This window comes from Nothoprocta perdicaria, unplaced genomic scaffold (assembly GCF_003342845.1).
Source record: "Nothoprocta perdicaria isolate Ctin4 unplaced genomic scaffold, notPer1 scaffold_13, whole genome shotgun sequence".
In the NCBI taxonomy this organism is placed as follows: Eukaryota; Metazoa; Chordata; class Aves; order Tinamiformes; family Tinamidae; genus Nothoprocta; species Nothoprocta perdicaria.
In genome coordinates, this window is record NW_020454427.1 from 6,795,018 (window position 1) to 6,812,606 (window position 17,589).

General features: G+C 39.8%; 1 protein-coding gene across 2 annotated transcripts in view; it reads left to right on the forward strand.

Annotated features, from left to right (window-relative positions):
* Positions 1-17,589, forward strand: part of SORBS2 (sorbin and SH3 domain containing 2) — a 115,327-nt gene that overhangs the window by 88,178 nt on the left and 9,560 nt on the right. Inside the window, exons 12-19 of one of the 2 annotated variants that reach the window (XM_026033599.1) lie at positions 623-675; positions 1,222-1,409; positions 3,776-5,353; positions 8,336-8,427; positions 9,377-9,423; positions 10,210-10,324; positions 10,429-10,557; positions 11,528-11,731. In XM_026033599.1, the coding sequence (XP_025889384.1) occupies positions 623-675; positions 1,222-1,409; positions 3,776-5,353; positions 8,336-8,427; positions 9,377-9,423; positions 10,210-10,324; positions 10,429-10,557; positions 11,528-11,731 (2,406 nt within the window). The remainder of the gene's footprint in view (positions 1-622; positions 676-1,221; positions 1,410-3,775; positions 5,354-8,335; positions 8,428-9,376; positions 9,424-10,209; positions 10,325-10,428; positions 10,558-11,527; positions 11,732-17,589) is intronic. The other variant, XM_026033600.1, reaches the window with a different exon arrangement.

The following is a 17,589-nucleotide window of genomic DNA, read 5'->3' on the forward strand; positions in this document are numbered from 1 at the left end:
TATAAAATCAGAGGTCTTTTAACATTGAATTGGTAGCATCAGTAAAACTACAGAGTAGCTGCAATAGCTCATTCCATCTTGCAGGCTTTGTGTAGTAGCTACTTCCAAAGCAATGGAAGACTGGCCTCCCAAGGAATGTTCTGCTGCAGAAATCGTGTGTCTTTTGGCCATGAACAGAAAAAGTTTCTGAGTATGATCAGTTGTGGGATCAGTTGAGTGACTGGCCTGGAGCTCTGCAGACCTTACTTGTGCATTTAAGAATTATTTATGTGATTTCTATGTTTTCATAGTAAAGTTCATACTGTTCTGTATCCATTTTTGAAAAGGATATAAAGGAACAGGACTCTGGATCTTTATTAGCAGTTCTTTAGAAGAAAAATAATTTTTACCAAAATATACAATGAAAAGAAAGCTACTGATGCTTTMAAGAAAGTACATAACTTCTCAAGAAATAGCACAATATTGGTGTGCTGGAGTGCACAGGATGATAATCATGATAGAGTTTTTATAGGCTTTGTCACAGAGTAATGTTTCAAGCGAATAATCAAACATTATAACTGGAAATTGTTAGCTTTTATATTTCAAATATAGACCTAAAGCATTCATTTATTTGTTTCCACAGACTTCCTTGTATCATCACTATTCAACAGACAGAGGCCTGGACAGGCCCTCCAGGTAAGGAGTAGAGCCAGGTTATTTCAGCAGACACAGATGATACAGCCTGAGCTTTCTGTTTGTCCTGAAGCTGGGAGATGTTGGGAAGTCATGGATTTTAACCCCTGGTTTGTGAGATACCAACAAAATAGAGGTGTGCGGGGAGACAACATTCCTCTTTTGATACCCAAGTGCAGCTCTTTGTTTTACTGTTTGCATTCGAAATATRCTACCCTGTAGTTTGGGTCTTTTACTAAGATTTGGAAAATTATGTAGAAATACTGACTAAAATAATGAGGTTCTTTTGTTCAAGAAGATTTCTTTCAGCTTTTCTCTGTGAAACAGTGTTACAAAGTTGAGAGCAGTGTTTCTCCCCTTTCCCTATCTGTGATTATTTGTTCTGGCAATGTTTAATCCATAAAAAGAATGCCATAGCTATGGGTCTGCAGCTGGACATTTTGCAGTGTTTACAGCTCTGTATCTCCATAGCTCCAAGCTTACTCCTTTATTCCCGATGAGTTTCCTGTCTGGGAGCTAGACCGCTGCTAACGCGGATTGTCTCCGCAGCTCTGCGAGCACCGCGAGTGACTACAGGAAAAGGAGGAAGTCGGAACCCGCCGTAAGTCACCAGAGGGCTCACAGCGACCAGAGCGCGGGCAGGCCCGGGCTGGGCCGCGCCGACACGCAGGGCTCCTGCAGCAGCCTCCGAAAGCCCTTCACGAGCTCCTCGCCCTCCTCGCCGTCCCGAGCAAAAGGTAGGAGGGAGGCGCGGCTGCCCGCAGGGAAGTGCGCGGCACAGACAGCGTGCGAGACACGGCAGTCCGAGCAGCTGCCTGCTTTTGCTCGGCCACGCTTTGCTAGGAAAGTTCTTCTTTGAAGCACCAGCTTGCAGTCTTTCATGAAATATTGATTTATTCTTACATMATTTTAAGTTGATTAAAAGTTGGGTGTGTGAATTTTTTTTTTATTTCAGTTGCTCATTTTAGGAGAAAAAGTTGATTAAATGAAGAATACGATTGAACCCTTATATATAAACTAAGGAAGTTTTACTAAATGCATTGTTTCTAATAGATACAAAAAGTCAATTAATACAAATAATATTTAAGTTGGAAGGATGTGTTTGCATAGTAATAAAGCTTTTAAATCTGTAAGTGATGTCTTAGACATCATCATCAGTTATCAGGACCTAATTTTAAACATAAGCAAATGTCCACAGTCTGACATTAAGACTTTTGGTTTTGTAAGTCCATTAAATATTTAGTGCATCATATACAATCTAATTAGTCCTTTTTTTTTTTTTTTTAGTTACCTGTCTTTCCATTTACTGTCTTCCATGTCCCTCCAGAAAAGAGATACTTGAATCAGTTTGTTTTGTTTTGTTTTGTTTTAACCAAGAGAGATTTCCAGGAAAATACCAAGTGTACATAGCAGAAACAATATATAGAATAATAATTACTGTAACAGCTTTCCTTGCCTTTCATTTCTTTTGCTTTATTTGCTTACTGTATTTTGTAGCTATGCTTACTGGTCAGCCTACAGGTGTATGAGGGGCTGTCTTAATCACTGGGAAAAGACAATCCCATCTCAGAGCAACACAATATTTAGKTTGCAACAAAATAAAGGAAAAAATTAGGAATATTAAGAGCGAAGTGTTGGACAAGCAAATGTATTTTAAACCCCATGACTCAGTGGTAATTTTAGAAGTGGGTAATCTCATATTTGGCATCCCAGGCAAGGTAGGGAGAAGTTGGTAAGTTGCATTTACCCCACTGGTTAGAAGCAGTAGCCATGACTTCAACTGCCTGTGCTTCAGAAGTCCTTCCCTGGCAGCTTCCCTGGCAGCTCTATCGCTCCGTTGTCTCGCAGCGTGATGGCACCTACTAGGACTGTGTCGCTGTTTCCTGGAGTTAACCATTCTTTTAAATAAGAAGCATATGATGCTTTGGGTTTTTTGTTTGTTTGTTTGTTTTTGTTTGTTTGTTTGTTTTTAGATATTGATCAATACTGAATTGAATTAGAGTTTGGTCTGAAACAATCTAGATCTTAAAAATGTAGAATCCAAAACTAAACAAACAAACAAACAGAAATCTAGAAACTAAAACACAAGGAAAAAAGTGTCTGAATTGCTGTACTGACTACAGAGTGTGACAGGTTCCAGCAAAAGCTCCTGGTGAGCTTTACAAAAAGGATAAGCAAGTTATTGGGAAAAATATCTGAGAATTTGTAAGGTTTTCTGGAAAAAAATGTAGAAGCAAACGGATGTGTAAGAGAGATGTAGAATGGTTTATAGTGTTTTAATGTGCTTTCGTAGTCTTCTTATTGTTAAATTTATTTTCCTGCTGCACATCAACAGCTGGGAGAAATTTCGTATTTGATCATATTTAAAGATTTCTTTTCTTTTTTTTTTTTAATAGAATGTGTGATTGTTGCCAACTGTCTGAACACTGTTCACCTCAAAAACCCTTATCAGCTTCTTTTTGAATGTATTAGTGCAAAGATCAGCATTTCACACATTTTTAAAATTTACATGGAAATAATTCCCTAATGCTCCTGTTTCAATATGATTTAATCTTTTGATCAAGCAAGGTTTTTGTCTATTTTTGGCATTTTCTATAATTAACATATGTATTTGAATCTCTGAATGAAGTTCCAAAGAACTAAGTTGTGTGCAAACATGGTAAATCTAGTTCTTTCTCCAGAGATGGTCTTGACTTTTGTCTCTAATATTCATTTATCTCAAAATTACRGTGCACTGAGATGCACATCGCTGTTTTTGGTTTTATCTTTAAGTCTTTTGACTTGCTTCACACTTGGTGGTTCTTTCCTTATGGATTTTTTTTTCTGATTTTTACTGAGTTAACATCTCCAAAATCATGAGTTCTTTCTGATGTTCAGATTATCRTTACTTTTAAAACTGGAAAATTGAAATAGCTTGATTACTAATTCTTCTCTCCCAGTCTGTAGCAACCTATGTGTAGTGACCTAAATTGATAAGTAGCTGTATTAATTGCTGTCTCTTTTCTAGTCTTTCTAATATTTACTGATATTATTTCCAACTTTCTGAACCTTTTAATTTCTGGCAATGTCTCTTTTTTACCATGCTGCTCTATGGATTATAAAGGTGGGGATATTAGCAAAGTATATCCATCCCTTTACAGTTATTCAGTGCCCAACCACAACACCTCAAATGAGTTAGATTACTGTAGCACTTACGGACAACATTTAGCTGTTCCAAACGATTCCAGAAGGGCGGTCAGCTACAAGAACGGCTGGCAAATGACTCGCCAAAATGCAGAAGTCTGGAGCAGCACAGAAGAAACTGCTTCTCCCAAGAGAAAATCTCGCAGCTGTGACGATCTGTTAACAGACGACCACGATAGCTATCCTGATGCACAGGCCAAGTCTGAGAGCATGGGCTCCCTTTTGTGTGAGGAGGACTCCAAGGACGCCAGCTCCATGAGCTGGGCCTCCCCGTACGTCCCGGAGGGCCGTGGTAACGGTAGGTCAAGGGTTCGGCACAGATCGGCACACGATGCTCCGGGTTTCCTAAAAATGTACAAGAAGATGCACCGCATCAATCGCAAGGACTTGATGAATTCCGAGATGATTTGCTCTGTGAAGTCAAGGATATTGCAGTATGAAAAAGAACAGCACAAAGGTATCCTTCAGGGCTGGAGAGAGTCTTCTACTGAAGAGGTGCCTAGAGACATGGTGCCAACCAGGATATCTGAATTTGAAAAATTAATTCAGAAGTCAAAATCGATGCCGAATCTAGGCGATGAAATGYTGTCAGCAGTTACCCTAGAGCCTCCTACAAATGGCTTGTGTCCAAAGCGGCGATTTTCTATAGAGTCCCTGCTGGAGGAAGAAAGCGAAGGGAGACATCCCCCTCAGGTGCAACGAAACTGCAAGTCTAAAACTCTGGTGCCAATTCATATCGAAGTGACCAGTGATGAGCCACAGCGGTCGCACATGGACTTCTCAGACAGTGATCAAGATGGAGTGGTTTCTGACCTCAGCGACTTCATCCAGATAGAAGGTTCATCCTTCTGCAGTGAAAGCGACTTTGACCACTTCTCCTTCACCTCATCCGAAAGCTTCTATGGATCGGGCCATCACCACCACCAYCACCACCACCACCACCACCGGCATCTCATCAGCTCCTGCAAAGGGCGCTGCCCGGCCTCCTACACGCGCTTCACCACCATGCTGAAGCATGAAAGGGCTAAACAAGAAACCTCCGAAGATCCTAGGAGACAGCAAGCAGAATCTGGCCTCTCCAAGATAGCATTCCTAGTCAGCCCAGTGCCTTTCCGGAGGAAAAAAAGCGCAGCTCCCAAAAAAAAACCCGAAAAGACAAAAAGTAAATCATCTGTATTTGAAGCACTAGACTCTGCGCTTAAAGACATCTGCGACCAAATTAAAGCTGAAAAAAGAAGGGGAAGTTTGCCTGACAACAGTATATTACACAGACTGATTAGTGAGCTGCTTCCAGACATTCCAGAAAGGAATTCGTCTCTTAAAGCTCTGAGGAAAAGCCCCATGCACCAGCCTTTCCATGCTCTGCCTCAAGATGGTGCTATTCACTGCCCACTGTACCAGAATGATTGTGGAAGACTCCCCTTTAGTGCCTCTTTCCAAGATGTGGACGCCACTAACAACAACAGCCAAGACAATGATAGTGCACTGTGTTTCCAAGGTGGATTAACCTTCTCCCTCTGTCTTTGTGATTGACTTGTCCAGCCTTATTCCTTCATTTCCCACCCTTTCTCATTTCTTTTGTGTGTATGTGTTTGYGTGTGTATGCGTGGTCTATAATGAACATTCATCCCACAAAATCCTTAATGAGGAAAGGATGTCATTTTTCCATCAGTGACTAAGGCAGACACATTTGCTTTGTCTATTCACAAAATTTAATAATCTGTACAGGAAACAGATTATTCCAACTAATACATAGATTATTATTACTATAATTATAATGGCAGCATTAAATTGAGCAAGGAGCCTGGCTTCCTATAGCTGACTCTTAAAGATAAGTGTGTTTTCTTTATTTTTCCCCAAAGAAAAAAAAGACCTTACAAAAAGTGAAAGAACTCAAAAGTGAAAGAATGCAAGATGTTAATATCATGCAGGGAATGCATTTAAATAACTGCTGCTATTTAAAAAAAAAATCTATACCAGAAATATGTTGTACCGCATACTGTTGTCGAATGCAACTGAGAAAAATGCTGTTAAGTCTGCCAGCTGCATAGAAATTTGATTTAGTTTTCTCATAAAAATAYGCTAACCCTGCTGTGCTTATAACTTTTTGTGAATAGACAAAGGTCATTTGAGGAACATTCCATTTCCCAACTCCAACAATACAATTTCCAATTTCTGTGGCAGCAAAATGAGTTCCTCTCATAGAGTTTTAATACATCTATGAAGTTTTGAGAAATACCCTTCCTTTTGAAAGGGAGTCCTCAATAATCAAACCTTGAAGGATACTGTCAAGGTGAGTATAAATTTTGAAAAGTCCGTCTTGACAGTGATCTTGTTCTAAAGTCACAGCTTTGAGGTGTTCATTGCTCTGCTGCTTTTTCTCATGAAAAAAATAAAATTACTKGAGTTAAAATTTTAAAGTTAACCTTAAAATTTTAAAACACATTAGTGTTGCAGCATTTGTGCGCAGAGGCATCCACTAGGTGTTTCAGACAGGTAAATATCTTTTGAAACCCTGTGTCGTTTATTTATTTTTTAAAATGGTAAGACTTCTGTGTTGAATTCTGCTTGCAAATGTACAATTGTCCATAGAGGAGCATTTGTGAGGATTCCAATTACATTGCAAAGCTATTCTTGAAGACACAACTGGATGTAAGGAAGTGTGTCTTTATTAGCTTAATTTTACAATATAGTAATTCTTACTCATCTAATTTATCTTTAATCTCACATCTTTTTCTGTAATTTTTGCCAATGCCATACTAGCCAATATGTATTTCAAGACAAATCAGAATTGAAGCAGTCACCACCTTTTCTTAAGTGGTTAGGAAATAAGTAGTGAGGACAGACTTTAGTAAAAAGTGGCTGTAAAACTCAATTCAAAATTGAATTAGACCTGAGTCATGATCAAGATTAGCCCTTAAAGTAATATTATAGAGTCAAAGCTTTTGGGAATCCCATATATATACAGGGATATCAATGAGTCAATAATAACTTCTGGTCCTTGAGAATAGGGAAATGCTATTTCAGAATAAGTTTCGTTTCCTAGCAGCTTATGTGACAGCGAAGGAGCCTGGTGTGAGGGAAGTGACCGACTGACTACTTCCATGTCCATGAAGTACAGATCAGTGTATGAGAACATGGCAGTGGCTGCTATCAGCACCAGTCACAGCGGAGCTCTCCTGAAAAAGGTCCCTATTTTGCTGGCTCCGCTCTGCTTCTCTGGCAAAAACAAGGCATTGCAGAAAGCTCAAGGTCTTATCAACAGGAGCACTGAAAGCAAATACCAGGCACAGGTGGCCCAAGGAGCTCTGCAGAAGTTAAAAGAAACTGTTCTCCCTAAAACTGTTTTTCACTCYTTTCCTTCCCACTTCTTTCTGCTGGCATTTACGAGACACAGTACTTGGAGGCATTACCTCTTTGGGCAGGACACTTTGTCCCAGGACATTCCAGGAACACTGCCCATGATGAGGCCCAGACACCCTTGTTAGGGTTGACATGCTTGTGACTAGCAACGTATATAGCCTGATTTTTCCTCCAGTGAGTTTATCAATAGCCTCAAGTCCTGTGGTTTAGCAGACAGTCCACTAGTGGGCACTTAAATTTTGTTCTTCCATAAGACCCAGCAAAATGGATTAGATGCTTTCAGTTCTGTTTGTCCAGTTGTGCTTCTTTAGAAATCTGTAGGATTACTAGCAACAGGTTATGCGAATGAAGAGCAAGGAAGGCCGAGGTCAGACAGATGCCTCCACTAGTAGCTATCACTGTGGCATTGGGGAATATGGTAGTTAGTCTCAGGAGTAAAGAGGAGATAAAATAATTCCTTTATATTTTCATTTTACATTGGCTACTTGCAGGACTATAGAAACTAAGATTTTTATTTTATTAAATACACAAAAAGATGTATTCACCATCCTGTAATATACTACCCTGTAATAAACAATAGTGAGCTGTCCTTTAGGAAAATCTGCCACATAGATTGGTGAGTACTGATCCATCTCCATCTCCTCAAACAGAGTTATTATTACTGTTATGTTCAATAACCAATGATTCACTGCTTTCTCATTAAAGCATGCTGTAATCATGTTGCATGCATGAAATAATCTGTTTATATTGGTGACATTGAGGAAATGGTTCTTGTCACTTGTGATGAAGTGTCAGTACTGCTGTCACTCCATTTAGTCCAGTAAGGCGTGTGCTCCTTAGCACAAGAAGGCATTATTTTGCCCTCCTGGTCCTCCATTACACAGTCCCTGAGGCCTTTGCTTGAGAGTATCTTTTTTCTTTTTTTTTTTGTTTAAAATGCTCTTTAACTATCATGTCATATTTTCTTTCTACTAAAGGTGAAATAGGAGATTCCAGATTTCTTCATGTCTTTATATTTTTGTAGATCCCATTAAATAAACCCAAGTACTATCAAAGATTTGAGCTGTTTTTGCATAATTTACCAGAGATTCATCTCATGATGTTCTGTTTTCAGTAGACCAGGAATCCCCTGGAAGCCATTCTTCTGCTTTCGCTGAGGTGGGACGGTGTATTCCCAGGGAGAGAAGAGGAACTACRGACAGAGGAGAGGTAGCTAAATATGAATAAATAGCACAGCAGCTTGCATATGGAAAACCAATAACATTGCAAACATTGCAAGACAAAATTGGGTTCTAAAACGCTGTAATGATCCAGGCCAAAGGAGCATTTAAACATAATTTATCATTAAATGGGACAGAATCCCTTTTTCCTTTAGGAGACTGATCCCTTAAAAGAAAAGTAAAAGAATATCAAGCTTTGTAAGATCAGCTGCATTTTCTACTGATGTTTAAATGGATGAGTCAGGGTTGACTGAAGGGGGCATTTGGCACAGAAAAGAATAGCAGGTGCAACTGGGAAAAGTCTCTTGTGAAAACCAAAGTTTACACAAGCAGCTGCTTCAGGAGCTTCAGGACTGACACAAGGAACATTTCTATTTCACAGTTGCTTATGTTTTAAAAAGTGAAAGCACTTACCGTAACAACAGTTTCTTATACTAATGATTGGGAGGAAGAAACGGAATCAGGCATGCAACCTCCAGTATAAATGGCAAAAACAACAGAAAATAACAAAAAGTATCAGCATAGGCAAAAAACATTCAGTCTCCTAAGAGTGGTTCTAAATGTAGACATTGAAACACTCTCCAAATAAGTTTTAGGGTGATGATTGTACAAGTTTCATGGTGATGATTGTATTCAATCATCAGCTATTAGCTAACATATTATATGCTAATGTCTATAGACTGTAAGTTAAGATTTTCCACTGATTTGATAATGTTATAGAAAATAATGGTACGGTTACAGCACACCTTATTTTCAAATTGATCTTGTAGTTTAAGATCTAAGAGTGAGTACTGCATAAGCACCAAACTCTGTATCTAATAATTCACAGACTAGGCTCAGCTTTTTCTCCCGTGTTTAATCTTAGTCACATTTTAAAAAGTTGAAACATTGTTTACCATATAGTAATATTATGTGAATGTATTTTGCCTACTTTTCAGAAACTGCCAGCTAGAGCTGTATATGACTTTAAAGCTCAGACTTCTAAGTAAGTACTAAACTTTTGTTCATTTAAGAATTCATAATTCAAGAATGATCGAGCACTTGCTTTGGCTAGCTGCTTTAGTAGCTAAATTTCCACAACAAATGCCATGGATGCAGAAGATACCACCTGTTCTCCTAGCAGACTGTGTGAGACGATATTTGCATTTCTTAAATGATTATATTCATTGCATTTGCTTAAGCACAGGAATGCCTATGCAACGTCAGCCTTCCAGCTCAGGGGCGCTGAGTGTCACCCCTGCACGGGGAGCTCTGCGTTCACGGAGAGGGGTGTCAGTGCACACGGTGCGGTGCTCAGTGCGCCCGTGTGGGGCACCCAGCTCCCAGCTGGGCTGTGAAATGAAAAAGTTGTAGAGTAGAAGCACTTCAAACGGTGCTGCTGCACAAGGGTAGTAAGCAGGCCGTGGAGACATGGGACACCCTTCAGTAGCGCTCGCTGCTCTTTCGCAAGGACCACCAGCTGGGCTGCCGTTATCTGACCCGAACAAGAGGTCCAGAAGGCATCAGAACTGCATGCAGACCCAGAGTGCTCTTATAGAGACTAGCAATATTCCTTGAAAGTCCAGGGTAATTCAGTAACTCACCTAGAGTTTCTGGGATGCATAATGGGAATCATAACTGGTGAATCTACCACAGCTGTGGTACTTTTTCTCCAAATGTTTAGTTGCTAGATCCTGTTTCAAAGTTGAACTGTGAAGTCCTCAGAAACCTCTCAGGCAGAGGAGTTCAAATATAAAGCTGTCAACATCTGATTTAAATAAATCTGTTACAGAGAGCTGTCCTTTAAGAAAGGAGATACTGTCTATATCCTCAGGAAAATTGATCAAAACTGGTATGAGGGTGAGCACCGTGGAAGAGTTGGAATATTCCCGATTTCTTATGTTGAGGTATGTTCTCTGTTTTAATTTTTTGGATTAGTTGGGGTAATAGATCCCTAAGCTACATGGGAATGATGKTTTTTTTTTTTTAATTTTTTTTTACATTTTTGTAGAAACTTTCTCCCCCAGAAAAAGCACAACCTGCCAGACCACCTCCCCCTGCACAGATTGGAGAGATTGGAGAAGCTATCGCCAAATACAATTTCAGTGCAGACACAAATGTGGAGTTATCGCTCAGAAAGGTACTGTTTTAGAATTGTTTTTATCAAAATACCATTGTGATGTCTGTTGCTACACAGAATTAATTTATAGTAAATACTATGCTTTGGTGCAGTATACCATGGGCTGCTATTATCAAAACTCATTGGCTTGCTTTCCTTCATAGCCCCCTGCAAATATGTTGTGCCATAGGTTGACACACACAAAGATCTGCTGACTGCTCAGTCTTCTTGTCTAAATTTCAATTATTCATTTTTTTTCCTGTAAAATTATTTTTTTTTACTCTTGTAATCACCATGATAGGGTTTTAATAGAGAGGAAAAAAAAAAAAAAACTCATTTTCATGAGTTTTACAGTCCTTGCAAGTATTTCATCATTTCATTTCATTTATATAACATTCTTGCATCTTGTCTACGCACATCTTGTTAGTAACATTATTACACATGAGAATGTTTAATTTGAGGCTGGTAGGACAGTTGGATATTATTATAGAGCTTTATTATTAAATTATATATTCAGTTATAAGATTTCTTAATTATAGTATAAGTTTTGTATAAGTTCTGTGGTTTGTTTTTCTCTTGAAATAAGATGAAGAATACCRTTTACTGGTGCTGATTTTGAGCCTGGTCTAGCGCTTTTTGATGTCTCTGTGTTTTCCATTCATAAAAGACTGGTGAACCCCAAGGAAGTCCAGCAAAATCAGGAATTGGAATTAAAAGGATTAGGAATAGTTTGAGGTTTTTGTCTCTCTCAATATCCCTATTTATGCTTATTGTAGTGGTCACAATTTTGACAGCCAGGTCTTGTGCACTAGTTTTCTATTCTGCTGTCCCACTAAGGGTGATTTTAGGGCACTCAACAAATCCATGAAAATGAAGAAGATCCTCACAATTAATGGGAAGTAGCACTGCAGGGAAAATAATCCCATATATTAAGAGTCAAAAATAAACTTTAACCTAGCTTCTGATAATTTCTTTTCATAATGCATTTCAGGGAGACAGAATAATTCTTCTTAAGCGAGTTGATCAAAACTGGTATGAAGGCAGAATACCAGGAACCAACAGACAAGGCATCTTCCCGGTTTCCTATGTAGAAGTCATCAAAAAGAATACATCAAAAAGCAGTGATGACTACCCTGATCCTCCAATACCCCAAAGCTATTCTAGTGACAGAATACATCATTTAAGTTCAACTAAGGTGAGCAAAACTTTTCATTATTTATTATTTTGCTAGTATCCCTACAGTGCTATTATCCCTACAGTACAGAAGGACATGTTATTTTTTGTTAAAATGACAAAGTGCAATTTATGTACTAAGTGCACTATATATATTTTCTGAATATGTAGAATTGTTTTGCTAGCTTGTCATTTTGATGCCAGAATTCCTGCATTCTGCCAAGATTTTTCTCTCCTTTTTTTCATTAGCTATTACATTACTGAGAATAGGACTGAACAAAATTTGTGCAGAAAAAAAAAATAACCCACAACGCAAGACTTAATTTTAGGCATCTTGGGCAGCATTTGAGCATCATGGGTATGTCCAGCAGACTCTTCATCATCCTGTGTGAAAACGGTCTCGTAACATCCTTGTTCTAAAASCTTACAGTCCCATTAGCAAGCAAAGGGCTAGGGCAGGTAAGTTACCGAGGAACACTGGCTTGCCAAGACTAGTTCCGTGCCTTTCAAAAGTAAAAGAAAAAAGCAAGCATTCTGTACTGTAACTTTCCCYTTTTTTTCTTCCCATTCACATTCCGGGGGAGATTCTTGGTGTAAGATAGGCTCTTTAGAGTGATGTGACAGCACTGTTTAACTCAGTAAGGGAAATGTCATCGCATTGTCAACAAGTTTGGAGTCAGATCTTTTAATTTTTCTCACCAAATGGCTGTGGCAGTTTCTAAATTCTTTTTCTTCCTATAGCCACCACAATTCATATTACATAATACTAGAGAGCATTCCTACATTATGCTTTATCACTCATTCACGAGATTTCATGGTCATCTACTCAGGAAATACAACTGCTTGGTCAGTGACAGAAACTAGGAGAACTTCTGCATGCCAGCTGTCATCAGCATTCATGTAGGACCACCCAATGCTTCTGAACTGTAAAGAGGAGAAACTTTCCAGATCTTCTTCTTTACATTTGTTGTTTCTCTTTCTAGCATTTGTATTCTCCAGCTGTGTATTTTGTGTGTAGCATGTAAACTTTTTATCCTGCATTTAATTAATTTGAAAATTCTGCTCTGTAAAGACAATTAGCTGGTTGTGATCACTGCCAGAACAGGTCTTTTCTGTCTTTCCCAAATATGCCATGATGCTATAAAGAGCCATAGCTCCTTATATTTCCATGCCAACAAAATTGTTGAAGTGAAATAGCACCAAGGTCCATATCCCCATAATAACTTTAAATGAAAAAGAGTGAAATCGTGAAGACTCCCCGAGATATATGTGGAGGATTGCCCAGAATTTTCATTAGATAAGTCATCTCTGTTTACAATGAAAAATAATCCAGAAAAAAAAGAAAGATCAGAAGGTAAACCCTGAAGTGCAGAGCCTTGCACTGTGCAAGCTGTGAGCACTCCAGAGCATTTCCGAGGCCAGTCTTGCTCTGAGGCCAGTGTCATCAAGCACAGTGAGCGTGGGGCTGCAGGACCCTAGATGTGCTGCACGGTCGTCTCCATGTGCTCCACAGCTCTTTGACACAGGAGGAGGCAGTGACCAGGTTTGACCTTGACTTGGGCTCTAGGAAAGGATGCACTTAGTCCTTCATAATGAGTTGCCCTCATCACAGTAGAAGTTACTGGCCTACATTTTCCCAGCACTGGGTATTTTTTAAATGCTAATAGAGTGACCTCATTACTTAACAGCAACAGGACACTTTTGTAAATAATTGGGTGTCTAACATATCTGTTCTGTTAAGAGAGGGAGGAAAAAGCCCCTCTCTGAAAAGGGAGCCTGTGTGGGGTCATGTGCTTCTAGCCTACGTCAAAAAAAYGATTCCACTGGGGTTTCCATGTTCAACTGTTTGAAAATGGTAMCACCATGCAAGATGGCATCTTGTTCCTTCAGCAGTCCTGAAAGTTTGCTGCAGTTTCCCACAATTACTGTTCTCACTTCTCCTACTATTTTATTTGTATTTGGGCAGGGTTTGTAAAGTGGGATAAACTTTTGTGTCACTTCCTGCTACTAGAGCAATTGTGCTCAACTCCACTGATCTAATGGCAACAAAACTAAATCAGCAATTTAAGTCAAAGAGCAAGCTTTGCTTTGCTGGATGTGGGCCAGAACCTCTATGACATCAGCTCTAGTGCAGCTTGTAGACGTGGGGAATTGAAAATGGGAGCGTATCCTGACCCCTGTTATAAAGCAGAGGCTGTAGGTGGCTGCTCAAGAGAAAAGATGAAGGGCAAGAGACTATTGGCCAAAAGGGGCTACCAGASTGCACTGTATCACTGTGTATGCTTTGGCATAAAGGATTGCTGTAGTAAAGGTTTAACTGTAAAGTAACACTGTCTGCCTCTAGAMCGCTCCAGCAGAAGGTAAGTAATCTAATCTTCTTCCCATTCTGCACTGTTAACTTCAGAAAGCTAAATTATCTTCCCTGTCTAGAGCCATACCTAAAACCTGAAGTAATCCAGATAACCTAGAGGGATGTGCACCTAATTATTTGGGATAATTTTAACAATGAGATAAAAATATTTTCTGTTCAAGTTTAATGTTGAAGATTAATAGTTACAAAATGCAATTTCAGTATTTACTGAAGCAATGGATATCTACTGATGCTGTGTACGTATGACTCACCAGTCTTTCATTCTTACAAAAGGACATTTATTTTACCAGAAGGATACTTCAATCAATATTATGTAACGGTACTCAAAATACACTGCTGTTATACTGCGCTGTCGCTATTTTAAAAGCATTGTTGGCTGCCTACATTCATTTGGAATTGAATGTGTCTTTCACAAACATTGATGTCATTTTGAACTAATAGTTACTTCTAAAGAAAAAAATGCATTCTGTAGCTATTTGTGCCATGATAAAAGTATGCAATGTATTTAAGATGTTTCTTAAACATGTACTCAGAAAAAGTGCAAATATTAACAGTAGGATAATGAGAAATCACTCTAGTTATAGCTTAAAAAAATACTTAATGCCACAGTGTAATTCTGATATTCTCAAAATAATAGTAATAGTTTGGGGAAGACTATACTAATTTCAGTTCTATGATTTAATAACTTGTGACAAGCTTACTACCAAAGCACCATAGATAACATAACTCCAGCAGATCAAATGCAGGTTGCCCTCATGAATGTAATGATTCAGATCTGTCTCCATGTTTGACATTTAAGCTGCAAGCCAGAACCTGATACAGTTTCACTTTTTAAATATCTTTTCTGCCTTCTGATTCATGTACTAATGATTTCAGACACTCGTGCTGACTGAAATGATACTCTACAATCCAAACACCGGGGCTTTTTCTTTCCCAGGCTCCTCATATCTTAGATCTGTCATATTTATTTACTTGAATTCCCATGTGTTTCTTATTTTTCAAGTTGCCTTTTCAAGCACTGTGCCCACTTCCCAGATACCATTCCTTCTCTTGGTCACATGTTGATGAGAACCTCCTTCAGGCTGCTCCTAGCGACTGCTTTTCATGGGCTCTTGACTTTTCACCTGCACGCGTGGGCACCTCACCTCCTCCTCCACCAGCTCCAGACACTTTTCTTTGTGATGCAGAAGAACTCAGTTCTTTGGTCTTAACAGCATCCCCCTCTGCAGCAATTGCCCAAAGTAATTTCATTCACCAAATTAAGGACAATCATTTTATTTCACATACAGAGCTCCCTCTGAGCTCTCCTATAGCCCTTCCTCAGCCCTTTCTTGCACCTACACCTGTCTCATCTGCAGCCAGCTCTCCTCATGACACAGCACATAACTGTATGAGCAGCAATACCGAACCAAGAAACGAGAAAGACTTGCAAGGGATACTTGGCTCTTTAGTTGCCAAAGTAACTAGAGATTTGTCAGATACTGCAGGAGAACATGGTCACGATGGCACCATTTCTGGTATTCCCCTGCCACATAAAGGTGGCTCCGWYCCCWGGGTGGTAGATGCAACTGCTGAACWTGAAGAGGAACTCGGTAAAGGAAACCTGTCAGTTAACGCAGGGGATCAGACAAAGCCTCAAGAATCAGACTTCTGCAGAGGAGCACAAGACGCCACAGAAACATTGCCAAGTCTCTACATAGAGGAGGATCAGAGACATGACAATCTAGAATTTCCAATAGCAAGTAGAGGAGACACAAGGGTATATAATGAAGGATACGCATCACCGAATGCTGATAAGGTATTTTGATGTCATGTCACTTCTGTGTTCCTATAATTTTGCCCTCTCTTCCCTTCCCCCTCTCCCCCCCGTTTTAGATTGTGCACAGTCCCAGCTTTACCTTTATAACAGTGCATTGGATAAAGAAAGTTTGTCAGGGTTCGGCCAAGCCCCTTGTCAAACCCTCCAGATTTAGGAAAGCGAGGTGCACACCTCTGTAAGCTCCATGGTGTCCTGCTTCTGCTGCTGCCTTCCTTCCCCTCTAAGCACATCAGCTGCTATCAGAATTCCGATGGGAAGAGCCAGAGAACCATTCTCCTTGCTGGCCTAGCATGTGCCACCCCTTTCAGAGTGCGAGGCCTCAGCAAGCAAATCCTGTTAGCACTTTTCAGAGGGAGGGAGAGACGTGTCTTCCACAGAGACCCAGTAGTTCACACCTCACATGTGTCAATTCAGCAGCTGATATATTTATGATCGATTCTGTTATGAGAATGTCTATTAATAACAGATTAGATGGATTATAGTTGGCAGTTGAAGAAATGCTTCCCCCTATAGCCTTCCCCAGTCCCTCTTTTGGACAGCACAGCACTGTGCTAAGCCAAATGTGTGCTAGCTGCTAAATGCCACTGTGCGGCTACACACCATGTGTGGTTTCTAAGCAGAGTTTTAGAACACATTTTTTCTGTCCAGCATTTATTTCAACAGTCAGACTGTTCAGGCAATTAATTTGCTGGGCACATACAAATATGTAAATCAAACAGAATAACATGTGTCCAGGCAGAACATGAAACTAATTTCAATTGCAAAGCTCTTGCAGGCCTCCTCTACCTCTACTTGAGTGGAAAAGCACCACATTGGGGAATTCACTAAAGACAAGGACTGTGTGAAGCCAAGAGAAAACAATAAAAACAGAAATCCAGTTCCATTAATAGCAACTTGTGTTGAGCTCTAAGAGCAGGGATTTTCTCCCAGAATAGCAGACTGACTAATGATACAAGTAGTATTACACTGCTGACTTTTCATGTTAGTTGCATGACCCCTCACTGTGCATTTTATGTCCTTCACACCTGGGTTTCCTACAAACCCGCTCTCCCTTTTTCTTAAATGGTTAAGCCAGCCCTTCTTTCCGGGAAGGGAGGGTGGGTGGGGAGGCCCCAGGAAAGTTTAGGCCTCCTTTCCACCTTTCTTCTAATCCTGCATTTCACTCTGCCAAGGCACCAGCTCCTCACTCTGTCCCTACATCTGCGTCTGCTGCTTCCCTCTCCCCTCCTCTCCTCCGTAAACTCTCACAGGGGCAGGAGAAAGCCTCACTGCCACCGAAGGTAAACTCCTCMTTTTGAATACGGTTTGCTGCAAGTCTTCCCTTATGTTTAATAAGGCTAACCCGGAGTTTGATCTTTTCGCATGTATTGTCTTCATTACTAATAGTAAATAACACGTGGAATATTGCGATAGGCCTTCTTCAAATGAAAAACAAGGGAAAAACTTATACCATTATATACAATGAAATAAGAGAGATACTACTAATAGGGCAGGACATCAACTCAAAGTCTTGTACCAGGACTTCACTCTTACTTAATTCAGGGAAACAGAACCTCATTCAAGCACATGAACCTTAGTAACATTTGTYCTTTAAAAGCATTTTCAGGTTCAAGATAACACTTAGGCAAAGAGTCATTACATTTCTTAGTAAAGCACTATGCAGCCGAGGGTAATACGCTAAACACCGATG